The sequence below is a fragment of the Camponotus vicinus genome, unplaced genomic scaffold (genome assembly GCF_025532165.1).
Source record: "Camponotus vicinus isolate PSW18456_S1 unplaced genomic scaffold, iyCamVici1.0 SCAF_1, whole genome shotgun sequence".
In the NCBI taxonomy this organism is placed as follows: Eukaryota; Metazoa; Arthropoda; class Insecta; order Hymenoptera; family Formicidae; genus Camponotus; species Camponotus vicinus.
Window position 1 is genome coordinate 4782442 of NW_028141945.1, and position 17913 is coordinate 4800354.

Below are 17913 nucleotides of genomic sequence, written 5' to 3' on the forward strand. Positions count from 1 at the left end.
TTACAAATGTAGCCGTAATGCGCAAGCGTATAGTTGAGATAATCAGCTGTTCAAAATAATAATTGAATTGTTTATTTTGCTTGCGCTTTTTATCTACTTTATATCTTTCTCCGAAGTTTATATCATTTTCAAGAAATAGAGAAAAAGAAAGAGAGTGCCAGATGAAGTTTTAGCCCATCAGTATAAAATTTATCGAGTAGAGATCAGCTGTTTTCTTAATCTTTTAATCTTTTTTTCTTGAAAGAATTAGTGTACGCATTTTAAGAACAAATGCAAAAAAGTGCTATTGAAACGAACAAAATTTATTTGAAAAGGAATTTGAGTTTTCCTAAACCCTTTTCTATTACTAGAAATCTAATTATCTGTGTGTCAAGTGTGTCAGTCCTAACCTAGTTCTCTTGTATAGATAACTTTCGAGTTGAAAGCAAAATCTACAAAAAAAAATACGTCTAAATTTAAAATTAAGTAAATATGTCACACCGCGATAGTGATAACGATAGCATGCATAACTTGTTAGATGAGAAGAGCATTGATCTGGAAAATTGTAGGAAATTAGTTAGATCGTACATCGATTTGGTAAGCTTTATTAAATGAAATAGCAAATATCTATGGTATAAAGCGTACATCTAACTTGTTATATTTACTTTTAGCATCTGTACAGTGCCGCCTTATTTTGGGCTGACAAAGTAGTATCGTTAAGTAATGAAGATCCAAAAGATGTATGCACTCTGGCGCAATGTATGTATCTCATGAAACAATACCATCGTGCTGCGCATCTCATAAAAAGATATGGATTAGAGAAGGTAATTTTAATAACTGTCGATTTTTTAGAATATATGGTAATTATAATTTTGCTTTAGAAGAAACATGTTTATAACTTATTGAATTAAACAATGATGTTTTTGTTGTTACAGACTGATGTCATGTGTCACTACCTAACTGTGAGATGTTTATTAGAAGCGAAGGAATATAATGATGCTCTTCAAGTTATTAACGAATCTGAAATATGCACCAATATAACACAAGCTGGCATTACATTTACGGATCGTATGGATATTTTTCAAGATGCTCCAAAAAATGTAAATAGATATATATATATATATATATATATATATATATATATTTGCAAAATAATAGTATTATAATTTATATTATAATATTATTATAATAATACTATTCATAGTTACTCGTTATATAAATATTTAGGATAACATATAATCTTTTCTGGTAGGTTCAAAGTTCGATATTATATGTAAAAGGAAGAGTTTATGAAGCGATGGATAATAGAGCAGTAGCAACAGAATGTTATAAACAAGCTCTACAATGTGATGTTTATTCATATGAAGCATTTGAAGCTTTAGTGCAAAATCAAATGCTTTCAGCCTCCGAAGGTATTATATTGACCGTGCAGTTGAATTTTATTATTATTTTTTTAAGTAAATTAATGTAATAATAATTGTTTTAGAGCGAGAACTCTTGGAATCCTTACCATTTGCTGAACAATGCATGAAAGGTGAAGCAGAACTTCTACGACTATTGTACGATAGTAAACTAAAAAAATATCAAGAACCAAATACAAAGCAATCATTAATTACATGTAATGTAATGGGAATTTGCGTCACTGACAGATTAGCAGACAATTTAGATATGCAAGTTGCAAAGGCTGAAAGATTATATTATAACTGTGATTATCATCAATGTTTCTCACTCACAGAGATGTAAGTAACATATTTTCTATAATGAAATATTTTTGTATAACAAAACAACATGACATTTTTAATGTTCAGAATCTTAAAAAAGGATCCGTATCACAACTCGTGTCTTCCAGTGCATATTGCCTGCTTAGTCGAGCTTAAAAAGACTAATGGTATGTTTACACCTTATTGTAAAAGACATGTTAATATTTAAATTTGTTAACAAGATTTATTTCTTCTTTAGCTTTATTTTATCTGGCGCATAGATTGGTTGATCTATATCCGGAAATGGCTTTGGCATGGTTTGCAGTTGGATGTTATTATTACACCATAGGTACCTAGTTACTATTTAATAATTATTTCTAAAATATAATTAAATATTATTAAATGAAAAATATTGAAATAAAAAACGATAGTAAGAATTTTAAATAAATGCTTGTGAATAAAACAGAAATTTTTCAACAATATTATCATATTCAAGGCAAAAGCGACCAAGCAAGAAGATATTTAGCAAAGGCTACAGCACTGGACAGATTGTTTGGTCCTGCTTGGTTGGCATATGGACATTCCTTTGCAGTAGAAAATGAACACGATCAAGCAATGGCTGCTTATTTCAAAGCATCACAACTAATGAAAGGTTGTCATCTTCCACTTTTGTATATTGGATTAGAGTGTGGTTTGACGAATAATCTAAAACTGGCTGACAAGTTCTTTCAACAAGCTCAAGGAATAGCACCGAACGATCCGTTTGTGATACATGAAATGGGCGTTATATGTTTTTACAATTTAGAGTAAGTATTATTTCTGGCTTTTTTTGATATTCAATATCATTGCGTTTTATCATTTATATTTGAAAAATTACGATATAATCTTCAATTTATCCGTATAAATTATCAAAAATTATTCTTGTTAAACACAGTTACAAAAATGCAGAACGATTATTTAAGGAAGCTATGAAAAGCATTCAGGGCGATGTAAGAAACGTGATTCTGCCCAGTAAATGGGAAGCATTATTGAATAACTTGGGGCACACTTGTAGAAAAATGAAAAAGTACGACGAGGCATTAGAGTATCATCAACAGGCGTTAGTCTTGGATTCATTAAACCCTTCGACTTACTCATCGATCGGTTTTATTCACGCGTTAATGGGTAACATACAAGAAGCAGTAGATGCTTTTCATAGAGCGCTCGGTCTCAGAAGGGACGACACATTTACTGCAACTATGTTGGGTTACGTAATGGAACAGTTGATTGATGAGGCACCACCGTATCCTGGTACATGGAAACAATTCAATTGTTATTGCAATAAGCGATTCAATTTTTTACATCGTAAGCTCGAGATAAAATCGTAGAATTTATTTACGAATAAAATCTTTTCAGATGCGCCTACGGAAATACCGAAATACAAATCTGAGGACAGCGAAGTCAGATTAGAAAATTCCAGCAATGTGGGCAATAGTTCAAATGGTCAAGACATCGATAAATTAAGAGTGATTCTGTTCTCCAACAGTTGGGGAGAAAATTCCGGCAAAATGGGAAAGATCCGAGAAGATAGTACATCTGGAAAACTCGAACGGCAGACACGAGACGCCGTTAATTATTCGACCGGCGATACTTCCGAGGTCGAAATGTTGGATTCATCGACCGCACATATAGAATATAATTAAATCTATAAATCTCTTACGCAATCAACGTATGAAGCAAATAGCTTTGCTTAAAGCATATTTATTCTCCGCAGTATGTAATACTCGGCGTATTAAAATGATAATGTAAATAATGTATATACATTTTTTATATACTCTAGTTTTGATACATCTTACAAAGTTATACGCGCGAATTCCTCCTGGCAAGATACATTACTTCGTTGATATTGTATCAACTTACATATATCAAACATGTGTTAGCTTGAAAAATAAAGGATGCGAAGACAATTCTAATAATTAAGTTCAGATTTAACGAATCTGTCATTGTGAAATATAAATTGTCTTTCTTTCATGTCTTCCTTTTTTTTTGGAAAAATTTCTAAACTTATTTTTTTAGCTCTTTCGCTGTTTTAAATTTTAGATTCTTGCATATGACAGAATGTGAAAGGATAAAAAGATAATAAAAATAATAAAGCTAAGCACGATATATCAGATTCCGAATCGTTGCGGAGCGACCATCTTCGATGGAGCGTGCGTGCGAGGGAAAAGAGACAGAGTGGGAGAGAAAGAGAGAAAATACGAGCGGGGAGAAATCTTTAGTTCATTCGGGGTGGTATAGCACGGAGGAATGGGCGTTCCATCGTTGTACCATCGTCAGTGAATGGTAAAGGATCGGGAAGACTTGGCAGGGAACGTCGAGCGGACAGCGCGACGAATGCGCTTCCCGCGACGTGTTAAAATCTCCCACCGTGACCGGGCGGATCCTTCATCCTGAGGAATCATCCCTCGCCGCCACCGCCGCCGCCGCTGCTGTTTATCATCGTCATTCGCACGTAACTTCTCGGGAGACGTGCAACACATGAAGCTTATCGCGCGTTGTTATTAGTGGCGGACGACAGTCGGCGGCTCTCACTCGTTCGTGTCTCTGGAATCCGTGTGGGAGCGAGCCGTGTATCATCAGCTGAATCTACGCATCCTCGGAAATCGCGACAGGACCGTTGACGAATTTTTCCCACGGTCATGCCCACGCTAATGCAACCGGTAAGTCTCGTTATCCGTCCGCAAGATTAAGACCCGATTATATCTGGAATTAATATCGACTTTAAATTCATTTAACATGAAATAATTCCTGTTAATTCACAGGAAAAAACGCCTGATATATATATATTTTTGATCATACTTATTGTGATATTATTCCGCGAATTATATTGCTCCGTAAGTGCTGATACGTAGATGGAGAATTGAACAAAGTCACGACATTTCAAGGATGTTAGAAGCAAAAACCGATCGGTTCCGCTATTCGGTGGATTCAATTGCTCACTTTTATCTCCGATGATTTTAAAATCTTTCATTTATTCTTCTTTTAGGCTTTTAATGCGCTGGAAATGCTCGTTTATTAATTCGATGCGCTACATGGACGACATAGATAGGTATATATCGTAAAGGAATGTCCTATGCCGAGCAAATGTAAATAAACACGGCGACATACATATCGAAGCTATAATATACGTACACGTACGCGAGAGAATTTTATATTCCTGGCGAATATATATTCGATACATTTCTGAGATATTGTTTCGAATACATTTGTGATACTCATGGAAGAAAATGGGATCGATGCATTCGTGCGCGATTGCCAAAAATTTTTGGGTCGATCGATTTGTACGAGGGTGAGTTAATTGCCGAGTTTGATAGTGGACACGTGTTCTGGATTTACGAATCTTGAACGAAATGCCGATGAAATGTATATTTCCGAGTTTATTGCATAAATTTTCAAGTAGTACAATTTTTTTCTCTTATTTATTCATTATTATTTAGAATTATTTTTACTTTCATAATTAAATGATTTATTTTCAATATTCATTTTAGAGATTTATTTCAAGTTTTTATTCTCTCATTCATATTTCTCGAAAAAAAGATGATTTATTTAAAAAGTTCACAAACATGTAATTCCTTTTATTTTACAATATTAATATAAGAGATTATTATCATTTTTATTAATATTATTATTGTTCACATCATATTACGATAATCCTGAGATTTCACGCACACAATAGGAGAGAATCTTGCAAAATTATTTCAGTAAAAGACTACGATTGCGTCATCGGTGACGTATAAACACGATGATGGAATCATCGCGTGTATAAGTAAACGGCGGTAAACTCGGTTCGTCATTGAAAAGCCAAAATTCTGGGAAAAGTCGTGGAATGTGTGTTTCCCGATATTCTTCCCCACTTCATTCCTCTAAAGAATGTTTTTTTCTCTCCTTTTTTTTGCGAATTCCACAAACGCGCCACAGCCGGCATCATGGCGTCCTTCAGGAGGCGCGCTGTTTTCGTTCCTCGATCGCGACGCGCAGTCGATCGGCGTCGTTCGTACCGAGAACGTCGCGCGCGAATTCAGGCCTCCTTGCTCGTTGTTACGATCACGAGGTCTGGAACAAACGATATCGGCCAGGCAAGAAATACCGTAAGGAATATACCACGTTTCATATCGCGAATCGAGTCGAAAACAACAATTTTCGAGTTTTAAACAACCGAAATCTCGAAAGCTATCCGCGGGTTTTGAAAATAAGAGTTTTTTTTTAATAGAAGTTTAAGTATTTGAACTATGTAAGATATACTAGGAGTGCTCCCTTTTTTTCTACGAAGATAATAGCGCGTATTTGTACTTCCAGCTGAAGTTCTTTTGTCAGATTATGACAAAAAACCACTTCCTTCAAGTCAATTCTTCATTTACACATTAAATATCTTTACAGCTTTTGTTAGTTAAAGTAGTTCAACGATCTTTCGATCTTTTTTCGATCTTTTTTTTTTTTTAAATTCACTGATTGTATTGAAGAGATTTTTTCAGAACAATTCAAGAAATAATCAATATCTCGATATTGTTTTAAAAATTCGCGATTGTAAAATATCAGGGGCTTTCGAAACTGATTAGTAAATATCGATTTTGCAGACGGACATTTCTCTGAGCGACGAGAGCGACGAAACGGACGTCGAATTCGATCGAGAGCCATCATCGATGCATCATCAGGATCCGTTGCATCAAGATGCGACGCAGAACCGGGAACGCAGCAAGCTGCTACTGCGCAAACTGAGCCAAACTCGCGAGCGAGAGCGCGGTAAGGAACGCGACCAAGAGCGCGAGAGATTGCATCAGTTACAATCGATCAACAATTTATTGATCGATCTACCACCGCCGCCGTCGCCTACGCACCTTCCGAATTATTCGCAGGATGCTTCTTCCTCTTCCCAATCCGATAAGAACGTCAGCATTGATGGTGAGATGAAGCATTTTTTATCCTGCTTGCTTTCACTTAGGTGTACTCTTCAAGTTAAATCGATGAAAGCTGATGATAAAGAACTCTAAAAAATTATCTAAAGAATTATCTTAAAAATTTTGATCTACCTTTGGATATTATTTAACTTTTTCTCTTTGTTTGCAAAACGATTAAACTTATTTCTGGATCTTTATTAGATCTGTTATTGTGCAATTTTTTGCTTTGTAAGTGAGTGTATTATTTCCTTTTTTTTTGTAACACGCAGGCGACAGCGCAATTTCGGATATGTTCGGACTGGGTTTGCCTCGAGGATCGTTGGTGGGAAATCAACTGACGATTGGTTCTTCGAATTATCGTAATTATCAATTTGGCAATTATGATCAAACCCAGGGATCTTCTTCACAACAGCAACATGAGGTAAAAATGTATACGCATATCTATCTATTGAGGTTTATTCCAGTGAAAATTTAAGATTCTATAACATTGTTGAGAAGAGAAAGTTTATTAAGAGTGAGAAAGTTTATTCGTTGCGAGGATATGTTTAATTAATAATATAATATAACGCAACAAATTATGCATGAGAAAGATACTTAACGCGGCTTTTGTTACAATTGGATAGAGGCAATAGAGAGTAGGTGGATCAGTAGGAGTTAATATTCGATTGGCGCATCGTGATAAAACTTATATCATCGAAATGTAAAATATTATATATAAGTGGAAATCGCATTTTACTTCAAGATAACGTAATCTATTAATTGACAAATAAGAACGCAATTTAATATCGACAAACTGCAAAGTGTAATCAAATAAAAATTTTCGTAATATAATTATATTTAATTCAAAACTATTATTTTATTTCATACTTTATATTTCACATTTTATATTTTGCTCTGTTATAATATTTTTGAGAATTCGTTAATTCACGAAAAAATTATACCGTTGCTATTACTCGCGAAAGATTATTCTCCACTATAAAATAAGAACACATTTGACAACGATTTGATAAGAAAACGCGATTGCAGTAATAATTTCAGCAAGCTTTACGTACAGAATGACAATAAAGATGATAAACGTAACATAAAGCATATTGTGCTGGAAGAATTTCCTCGACGGTGCAATAACTCGAACAATGATTATCCCGTTGGAATAACTCCAACTATCTTATTTCCTTGCTCGTGTTTTCCTATTCTAAAATTTAACTTTATTGATATTCATCATATCGCATTATATATTTTAAATGCCTCTCAGAATTATTCTCGAACGATATGTATTCCGGCAAATTTCGAATCACAATTTTTCTATTAATAGAAATTTAATTTATATCACTTATATTTCTTTAATTATCAATTAGATAAAATATTTGAATATACATTTCAAATATTCCGCGAAACAAAATTCAGATTTCTAATAATTTGACTCAAGATATATAAATATAACGATCCGGATAAAATGAATAGAGTGCTAGGATAGTTTCGATGACCGAGACTGGTTCATGCGAGCCAAACGACTCTCTATTAGAGAGAACGCCCTTCTTCCCTTTAATTCAAGCCGACGCAAAGTCGCTGCCATTTCAAGACACCGCGTCCTCTCATATATCGCATAATACTTCGTTTCAATTTGGACATATTCCAAGTACTTTGAAACGCATGTGCGCAAAGCGAATTCCATACTTCTTTCTAGTACCTCGCAAATTCCGAGATATGTTACTTAACTGGAGCACGAAACGTATTACATCCAAGTTCAATTTTCGATGGTACAAATATAGATGAAATTATTTTTATATTTACATATGTGATATATTGAGATCTCTGAATTCACCGAGATATCGATGATTTTATCTTGCATAACGTTAACTTTGAGAGAAACGATTTATATTTATTCTATGATGTACGAGAGAGCATAAAATGAATAAAGATTTTGATAACTTGTGCAATTACTGTATTAATTACGTATACTTACTTACAGTGCCATCGAAATCATGGTTTTTGTTCGAATTCATCTGGCCTTGATATTCCGAGCTCGCCGAATTCGATGGCCACTCCCGGCAGTCCGAGCACACCCGGCAGCTTCACCTCCGATCTTTACAGCTATTCTTCCACTGCCAGTAATAGTACAAACACGCCGTCTTCACCGACTAGCCGATTATCGTTTCAATATCCCGGCTCTTCATCATCGCCCATCGATTCATCGTACTTTGGCCGTCCTATACGAGGTTGCTCTACTCCATACAGGTAAGAAAAAAATCAGAAGATAAAGATAGCGAGAATGAAACATTATATTGTGTGTATTTCAAAAGTATAAAATGTGCACGATATAAAATAATTTATCATATTTATTTCGAGTACAAAAAATAATTTTTCTAAAGACATTTAAATTAATATTAAATTTTGATATTTAATTTTAAATTATGTATAATTGTGTGTGCGTGTTGCACATATTAATTCTATCAATTAATAAATTATTATTAATTATAAAATATATAATTTATTAATTATTAAATATTATAATAATTATATATTATAATAATAATTATAATAAATATTAGAATATTATAATAATTATTATAATAAATTATTATTAATCAAATTATATGTTTTGTGAATATGTATTATATTTTGTGACTACATATGCGAAATATTGTTGAATGATTATTAAATTCTCACATATATTTCGTATATTCCACAAATGATAATTTATTGACGTTAGTGATTGCGGCAGCCCAACACTAGAATTCTCTCATTTCCTGGGATGTAACGGCTCGCGTTCCAACTCACCGGCAGATTCAGAGACAAGCGGTATTGGTAGCGCGGATGGTTCCTTATCTGATATAATAATGGTGAGAGAGAGCATTATTATTTTCGCAAAAGTTTTTTTATTGCCTAAGATTCTTTACATTATTTTTGCTAAATATCGGTAACTCGAAATTCTTGTTCGTAGAATTGTTTATCGCTGAATTCCTCATCAAATTCTTGCTTTCCGCCATCCTTGGACTCTATAATATCGAAGACAAACACGTGCCCCAACAACAGAACGGCATTCGAACGTATGGCTGTAAAAAAATACTTGTCATCGTTACAACAAAATCCAACGAGCTCGCATTATTACCAGCATCATCACGGAATCGGGCAAAATCGCAGCAATTTTCTCAATTCTCTCTTAAATCACGAAAAAAATTGCTGTACTAGTCTTGGAAGCGCCGCGCGTAGATTGGTTCCACCAGTGTCGCTCGATCGAGTAGCAAGATCCCACCGAAATGCTGCAGGTATGTATTAATATATTATATCTATTTGCGCTGTACAAGAAATTATTGCAATTACTATTATTATCATTATTTGTACACGAATATATGATACAAATTACCCAAATTAATCATACGAAATTTGCAGACAAGTTTACACCCATGTTTTACGTAATAGATAATTTGTTAATTTTAGAATATCTTATAATAAAACTTTTAAATATAAAATCTACATATATTTTAAATATTAAATATCGTAAATTTTTTTGAATGATATAATTTTTTTGCGAAATTTTGACTCTATAAGTAAAAAAAATTTTACTAAGCTAGATATAGATGCAAATTTTGTGGGAAAAAATTCCGTAATCAATCACATTAATTTATTTATATATTTCAGCACATTGCTATCCCACATGCACATGGAGTGGCTTTTTGCCACAAAGTACTGAGGAACCAGTCGCTTATTCACCTAAAGTATTTCTGGGAGGTGTACCATGGGATGTTACGGAAGCCATTTTAATTTCAACATTCAAACAATTCGGACCGGTTCGCGTCGAATGGCCGACAAAGGCGCCATCCGCTCAGCCAAAAGGATATGCGTATATTATATTCGAATCTGAGAAACAGGTGCGCGGTTATCAACATTCGATTACTGATCTTGGATATAATATAAAGATTGTATAATTAATATATCTCTTTCAGGTCAGAGCAATGTTGTCCTGCTGCACTCATGATATTACCAATGGAAAGAGATGGTATTATAAAATTATATCCAAGCGTTCAAAGCCAAAAGATGTACGTTAATTGTATATTTTTTCAAACATATATTACTAAAATTAAATTCTTATAACTATATATATATTCAATTTCAGGTACAAGTGATTCCATGGATCCTCGAGAATAGTAACTATGTTAAATCTTCATCGCAAAGACTCGATGCGCATAAAACGGTCTTCGTTGGTGCGCTGCACGGAATGCTAACAGCCGCAGGATTAGCAAAAGTCATGGATGATCTTTTTCATGGAGTCATTTATGCGGGTGTGTAATTGTTACCATTTTATCATTTATCTCGTTTAAATATTATTTTTGAAATTTTATACACATTTTATATATATTTTGTATATTTATATGTCATACAATTACCTCGAATATAATCCTACGTTAAAAACTAATAAAGTTCATTATTGTAGGTATCGATACCGATAAGCATAAATATCCGATAGGTTCTGGCCGCGTTACATTCAGTACGAAACAATCGTATTTTAAAGCGATCACTGCTTCATTCATAGAAATTAAGACTGACAAATTTACGAAAAAGGTATGTCGAATTCCAAGACTATGTATAATAAAGATTATATTTAATTTATATAAAAAGATTATATATTTTTATATTTACGTTTTTTTCAGGTACAAGTGGACCCGTACATCGAAGAATCGATATGCTCCGGATGTGTTGTACAACAAGGACATTACTTCTGTCGTGATGTGGTATGTGAAAACAATTTAATAAATTCTATACAATTAATTTTTATAACTTAAATCTTTTCGTGTATATGTATATATTTATATTTATGTTTAGGCTTGTTTCCGGTATTTTTGCCGCAGTTGTTGGCAATGGCAACATTCCGTGGACTCAATGTCACATCATACACCCTTGACAAGGAACTCAAAGACTAATCAAGTGATAGGGTTGAATCCGAATTTCGGACTAAACAACTAACGTACGTCTCCGTATGTCAAATACGACGATGATCTGAAGGAAGCGACAAGGTCTTGTACACACGCAGTCACAATTTAGTACATGCGCTTTACGTTCGCTTTGCGTTCGTCGTCTTCCTCTCCTTTTTGTTCCTTTTTGACTTTTTCGGTTAACCGACGTTGCGCCACCTGATCTAGAACATTGGGTAACAGGGTGCAGACTTAGTTTTTATCGCGGAGCCATGGACAGCTAGGACTACTCCAATGATACGGGGACACATGCCGATTTATACCGCTGATTAAGCTTGCGGATGCGCAACGATTGGTTTATTATCGTTACCGTGCGTGCGAAAGGACAAGATAAATATTAAAAAATCATGTTTGTAAAAAAAAAGTTCCTATTGCGAACGCAGTTCTTACTACGTTCGAACGCAAATGATGTACTTTTATTTAGTATATATGTATGTTCACTTAGAGAGACAGGTTCTCTTACCGATTCTTTTTTTTTTACCGCGAAATAATACTATCGTGCCAAGTACAGTAGATGCTAGATTATAGCCATGATTGTGCATTATAAGAATACGTACATATACACATACACACGTGTATATACGTATATATAACAGACATATAGCGTATACACATTTTTGTTAAAGTCGTGAGAGTCTCATTCTGGCTTTCGCAATGACAATAATTTTTTACGCGAGATGATAGGGCTCCGTTATGGTAATTTGAGCTGGGCTCAATGAAACGCGTAGAATTCTCAGGAAATCTATAATAATATTGTCATCATGCGTTTATCGTGTTAAAGTATTACGCTTAATTCAATACGAACTGTTAACGATAATGCTAAAAAGATTATTCTAAAAGTGGCGAAAGTAATTATCTAGTAATTATTTGTCATTATTATATTGCGCGCGTAATATATATTCGATATTAATGTGATATAACGGGAGACAGTATGCTATATATAACTCGCTGATCGTTTTTCCATTACGATACTTGTCAATGACGTTAAACATTGTTAATTTTACGTTAGATTACAATGTATCTCTATATTCGATTGCAGTAGTAAACGTGTGTTGCGATTACTGACGCGCAATCGATTGAATTTTTGTATTATGAGCCGAAGCGAGCGGCTGTCATAGATATTTCGCTCATATGGACTGTTTAACGGTTGACGAAATGGAGAAGTACATGGTCTACGATTCTGGCGCGGATTGTAGGGAATTCGTTTTTATTTTTTTTTTCTTTTTTTTCTTACTATAATATGTATAATTGTGTTGCAGCTCTCTTCTTTGAATACAGTTCATCCTTTACTCACGTTTTTCCCGTTTTGATACAATTTTGTTGAATTAAAGGCCATATTTTTGCAAATATCTGATGCCTATTTTTATTTTGTTCTCTTCTGCCATAATAATTGCCAATAATTGTTTCACCCTTATGAGTGGTGAATCGAGACAATGTATTGATGCAACATTCTTTAGATTTGCAAGAATGGACATGCCTTTCCTATCATATTTTATAACAAATTATCAATAATTTACCAAGTATTGTTTTAGTCTTGCAAGTGATAAATATCATCGAGAAAGTATATTGATACAAAATTCCTTCGATTATCATACTTTCATTGATGATATTTTATTAAGTATAATTTTATTGATTATATATGTATTTTAATCTACCTTATTACATTTTAATTAATTGAAAAAAATTAACTTAAGTATAATAATATTTTACTCTTTGTTTTAATCTTTCTACACTAAACAGAAGAAAATGTGTTGACTACAAGGCCGAAATAGTTGAAACAACCTTTTACACACATTTCGTTCTTATTGATTAATTCTTATTAATTCGTTTACTTTTGCGTTAAAAGTATTGGAACAATATTTAGTTATTTCATATTTGAGTTTTAATTGTATGCCTGTTTTGACCGGCGAATAACGATAAATTATTAAGAAAATAAAATCTAAATCGATGGAAGTAAGGTTGATACTATATATTCAACTGCGCGCAATTTCCCTTGCAGTAAATATGCAAATACGTAAAGATCCATTACTAAAAGAAGTTTAAGACTGTTCATCTAAGTGATAATAATGAATTTTGGTCACAGTTAAGCATAAAGCTAATATTCTCCAAGAAACATTTTGACAATATATATACGATATAATTACATATACATATATACGCTCCGTTAAATATATCACATGTATATGGTCCACTGATATGTGGAATGACGTGGTTGCTACATATATAAGCAATTATAAAAAAAAGTGCTTTAAAATATATACTGATAAAAGTATTATATATATATACACATACATGCTTTCTCAAAGCGTTTTGGATATATTTCAATGACGATTAATCAATTACGATTAATCTATAAATCAATGTATGCAACGACAGCATTAATCGTTTCAACAGAAGAAATTTTATCCGAAACAAATTTTAATAATCTATAGTATGTTGTTTGGAAAGGTTTTAATGAGTCGTGCCTTTCAACATAATTCTCACAAATTTTTTCACATGGCAGATATAAATTATCTTTTTAGCTATATGTAAGTACCCGAATCTCTTTGGTAAGTGCCAATTACGCGTGCGTTCTACGCCCAATAGCCTTCAAATTTTATATATATAATTACATAATTAAATGACTGATTCTGAGAGAACGATTGATAGATTGTGTGCTTGAATTCTATTAGGATAAATTGTTTAATTAATAAAATATGAAGCTCTTTTTGAAAACTGTATAAGTACATTTAATTATCATTTAGGTATGCTAAAGAATTCTAGGTCATGTAACATCAATTGGAGAATGATAGTACGAGAGAATAAATATGATATCACGATATATTTATTAACGACATGATTAATAGCCGTTGTATTCCTTAATGATTTCATATGTTTAAATAGTACAATAATATATTACCATTTTCACTGATTTTGAATTAAGCTTCATTAGAGAATATTTTTTAATGTTATATATTTACTCTTCTATATAGGAATTATTCTAATTAATATAGAATGATTAATATGTGACAGAATTTGATTACTAGGGAAAAAGATTGTTGTCACATAATGTTTGAAAAATGTTAGTTTTTAAAGGAATTAGGCAAAATGTTGCACTGGTTAATCTAAGCATATAATTATATTTGAATAAAAGTGCTTATTTTAAAACAAACTATTTTTTAATATAAATTGTTAAGTTTATAGTGTCGATCAATATTGGTATAATAAGACCTAAATTGATTTGTGGATTATATCATCGATAGATTTAAAGTATTTTATTTTAAGCTCAGGTAAGAGAAGTGCCTCCTCTATTCTGTAGCTTTTATTAATGACGTTTAAAAATTAATCACTGCAAAATAATATAATAATCCTTATTGATATATAACATATAAAATAAAAAGTTTTACTTTGCTACTTGTATAAATCTGATATAGCCAATATAATTAAATAAAAAATTAATATAGGTTCATATTTTTTAATATAAGATACTTACATCCATTATGCAGTTAATGTGCAATTTAAATCTTATTCATTGTTCACGTTTGATTAAAAATGTAGCCATTTGATATATTTCAATCGTATTGATATTGAAATATTATATTATATATAATATCACATCGAAAAAATCAAATTCAAAATCAATCGGTTACATCTTTAGCATGTGAATTTTTTTATTATACATATTTATACACTCGTATATTATTTACATAAATATATATACAACATTTTGTATATTTATTTTATTTTTATATCAAAATTTACATTTATTGACGAAATATATATAGTAAAATATGTATAAACCTGAATATAATTGATAATTTTATGTTATTATATATACAGTCCCATAATCCATATTTTTTACAATCAATGTAACATTTTTTTTACAAATAATGATAAAAGTTTATCTAACAATATTTTCAACTTTTCAGTCGTTGACTAAAAGCCTGGTAAAGCCCAATTATCGATGATATTGTGCCAAGTGCACCAACATGCCATGTTTTTAAACGGCCTCCCCAAAATACGCCTGGTGGTAAATAACTAACCGCATAAGTAATATCCAATGCAAGACGTGTGCATATCAATAATGTACTTTGTTGTTGCTCGTTGATCTCTTTCAATGTGCTTCTATATATTCAATAGAAGGAATATATAAAGTTTACTTTTTTTCAAAGTTTTCTTAGTAATATTATCGTAAATACAGAATAATATTAAAAAAATCATAATAATATAATACTTACTGTGATGCTACATCAAGATTATTTTTTTCCACATTTGCTTTATATTTTTGAAGCTTTTGGAATAGTCTCAATGACCTGAAATAATATTTTGTTAAATAAGGCTATTTTATTTTTTTATTATATAATAATAAAATTGCATGTACCTATAAGATGCGTATTAATAATTATTGTGCATGAAACTATACTTTGCAAAAAAATTAATTTAATGTATTTTCATTTACCTAATTAAAGACAGATTTAAAGAAACTATCCAAAACCAAATTGTAACTAGATCCCATTTGTCATTATTGATTGATATGATATTATGGTGACCAGCCCAAGAAATATGCTCTATAGGAGAATAAATTATATCTATTACATTTTGTATCACTTGACTCCATCTAATCAACCAGTCAGGTTCCTATAATAATTAGATTATGTATGAAATTTTAATGATTTTAGAAAAGGAACGTAAGATAAATCTACCGTACAGTATTCGTTGAATAAAACTTTCAGCTATACAAGGTAGTATTTTAATTTTTAACAATATGAGGACAATTTCTAATTTACATTATTGTATAAATAAACAAGGTAATATTTTAATTTTTAACAATATGAGGACAATTTCTAATTTACATTATTGTATAAATAAACAAGAATTTACCCTTTTTCCCCATCCATATGACATTATGCAATGAAGTGTTGGAAGATCATCTAATAAGCGCAACATCACTCTGCATTCACTCATTTGGCTTCCAAAAGTCTTGAGTTTTCTTTCAGTATTCTTTGATGAAGTACATACAGTAAGTAACTTTGCCGAATAAGAAAGGGTTCGTAACATTTTATCTCTACCAGAATATGTTTTCAAATAATCATTTATAAGTGAAAGATCCATTTCAGTTTCTTATATATTTACAAGTTAAAGAATTAATTAAGGCACTTTGTGATTTGTAACATTGGCCAGTTATTTCAACTTGCTGTAACAAAAATTATAAATATTTTCATTATAAAACAAGAATCTTGTAATAGAAAGCGAATTAAATACTTTTAAACAAGAAGAATATAAATAAGAAAATTGATGTTTCTGCTTACAATATAAATAAGAGGTTAGAAGGAATGTCAAAGAATAAATCTCAACTATAATATTATTATCTTTAAGAGGATAATCTTAGACAAAATTAAAGTTAATTAAGATTATAAATTTCATTTTATGCAATTTTATAAAAATGCATTAAAGTTATGAATATACTTAGAATTGTATCTTATAATTTTTTCTTCGGAATTGCGTTTTAATTAACAAAAGCATTAAAAAAACAAAAAATACACTGTATTATTTATATAAAAATAATTGTGTGTACTTACAAAGGATTTAAATTTTAATTATTATAAGTAAATTACTTATAATCCTATTTATTATATGTATAAATATAATATTAGTTGTTACTTACATATATTCATGAGATGCCCGATCTAAAAATTTATCTACGTCACGAATCGGTACTACCTGTAATGTCGATTTTACACGGAGTTATTGTCGCTCGCAAAATTACGCGGGCGAACGCGCTCGATTAGCGAATGACAGCCAGGGTTGGGAGGGGAGAGGAAAAATAGATCGTGGCTACTACGCCAGAGTTGCCAAATTGTAGCGCAAAAACAGCTGTAAGCGTGCTATTGGGTCTGCAATCTGGCATCTCTGTACTATGCTCTACTACGCACAGCTGATCACTTATTGTTAGTCACGTGAGCTGTAGGCGAAGCATGTGACCGTGCATGTGACATACGCGACATCGTGCGATCGTATACGCGATCGATGTTATGTTTAAATGTAAATCAAATGTAATTCTTTTTCAATTTAAAAAGAATTATAAAATGATTTTTTTTCATTAATTGTATAATTTAATATTACTTACCTTTTAGTTTTAGCGATGTAGATGTGCCGAATATACACCTAGGTAATTATCGGACCATTATTTTGCGATATATAATTATACTATCTTAACATAATACTTTTAAAGAACGATGCAATATAATATTATTGCTAAAAGCAAGAGAAAGAAAAACGCATAAATTATAATATATAAATAAAATATCAACTTATTTTTAACAAACTCATTTATTAAAATACTAAAAGGGA

General features: G+C 31.8%; 3 protein-coding genes and 1 long non-coding RNA gene across 7 annotated transcripts; 2 read left to right on the top strand and 2 right to left on the bottom strand.

Annotated features, from left to right (window-relative positions):
• Nucleotides 1–38: 38 nt before the first annotated feature.
• Nucleotides 39–3687, top strand: Cdc16 (cell division cycle protein 16). The gene is made up of 11 exons (XM_083094783.1): nt 39–196; nt 407–576; nt 651–803; nt 915–1079; nt 1232–1391; nt 1466–1718; nt 1788–1867; nt 1939–2028; nt 2176–2485; nt 2614–2969; nt 3075–3687. The coding sequence occupies exons 2-11, from the start codon at nt 472–474 to the stop codon at nt 3359–3361; spliced, it is 1959 nt and encodes a 652-aa protein (XP_082950909.1). The 5' UTR covers nt 39–196; nt 407–471; the 3' UTR covers nt 3362–3687.
• Nucleotides 2619–4969, bottom strand: LOC145968992 (uncharacterized). The gene is made up of 3 exons (XR_014437936.1): nt 4851–4969; nt 4518–4716; nt 2619–4421 (listed from the first exon to the last, which is right to left on the bottom strand). It is a non-coding gene; the product is annotated as an uncharacterized LOC145968992 (long non-coding RNA).
• Nucleotides 3811–12932, top strand: Orb (polyadenylation element binding protein orb). 3 transcript variants are annotated; one of them, XM_083094742.1, is made up of 12 exons: nt 3811–4378; nt 6293–6617; nt 6883–7034; nt 8583–8848; nt 9324–9453; nt 9555–9879; nt 10253–10482; nt 10558–10650; nt 10728–10893; nt 11046–11173; nt 11263–11343; nt 11435–12932. In XM_083094742.1, exons 1-12 carry the CDS (start codon nt 4358–4360, stop codon nt 11573–11575), a joined length of 2058 nt encoding a protein of 685 aa, XP_082950868.1. In that variant the 5' UTR covers nt 3811–4357; the 3' UTR covers nt 11576–12932. The 3 variants fall into 3 exon arrangements, with proteins under 3 accessions (XP_082950868.1, XP_082950876.1, XP_082950884.1); XM_083094750.1 differs by having other exon boundaries at nt 9336–9453; XM_083094758.1 differs by lacking the exon at nt 3811–4378 and adding an exon at nt 5711–5806.
• A 2283-nt stretch (nt 12933–15215) lies between these two features.
• Pex11c (peroxisomal biogenesis factor 11c) lies at nt 15216–17624 on the bottom strand. 2 transcript variants are annotated; one of them, XM_083094847.1, is made up of 5 exons: nt 17228–17624; nt 16444–16756; nt 16022–16200; nt 15801–15875; nt 15216–15687 (listed from the first exon to the last, which is right to left on the bottom strand). In XM_083094847.1, exons 2-5 carry the CDS (start codon nt 16672–16674, stop codon nt 15480–15482), a joined length of 693 nt encoding a protein of 230 aa, XP_082950973.1. In that variant the 5' UTR covers nt 16675–16756; nt 17228–17624; the 3' UTR covers nt 15216–15479. The 2 variants fall into 2 exon arrangements, with proteins under 2 accessions (XP_082950973.1, XP_082950974.1); XM_083094848.1 differs by lacking the exon at nt 17228–17624 and having other exon boundaries at nt 16022–16130; nt 16444–16588.
• Nucleotides 17625–17913: the final 289 nt, after the last annotated feature.

Excerpts from the sequence above, each read along its gene's own strand:
- Cdc16 (XM_083094783.1), top strand. The coding sequence starts at position 472 with ATGTCACACCGCGATAGTGATAACGATAGCATGCATAACTTGTTAGAT. Across the intron at positions 1,719-1,787 it reads TGTTTCTCACTCACAGAGAT|AATCTTAAAAAAGGATCCGT; the intron begins GTAAGTAACATA and ends TTTAATGTTCAG. Across the intron at positions 2,970-3,074 it reads TGAGGCACCACCGTATCCTG|ATGCGCCTACGGAAATACCG; the intron begins GTACATGGAAAC and ends AAATCTTTTCAG.
- Orb (XM_083094742.1), top strand. The coding sequence starts at position 4,358 with ATGCCCACGCTAATGCAACCG. Across the intron at positions 6,618-6,882 it reads TAAGAACGTCAGCATTGATG|GCGACAGCGCAATTTCGGAT; the intron begins GTGAGATGAAGC and ends TGTAACACGCAG. Across the intron at positions 7,035-8,582 it reads CTTCACAACAGCAACATGAG|TGCCATCGAAATCATGGTTT; the intron begins GTAAAAATGTAT and ends ACTTACTTACAG.
- Pex11c (XM_083094847.1), bottom strand. The coding sequence starts at position 16,674 with ATGGATCTTTCACTTATAAATGATTATTTGAAAACATATTCTGGTAGA. Across the intron at positions 15,876-16,021 it reads TTAAATCTGTCTTTAATTAG|GTCATTGAGACTATTCCAAA; the intron begins GTAAATGAAAAT and ends ATATTATTTCAG. Across the intron at positions 15,688-15,800 it reads AATCTTGATGTAGCATCACA|AAGCACATTGAAAGAGATCA; the intron begins GTAAGTATTATA and ends TTGAATATATAG.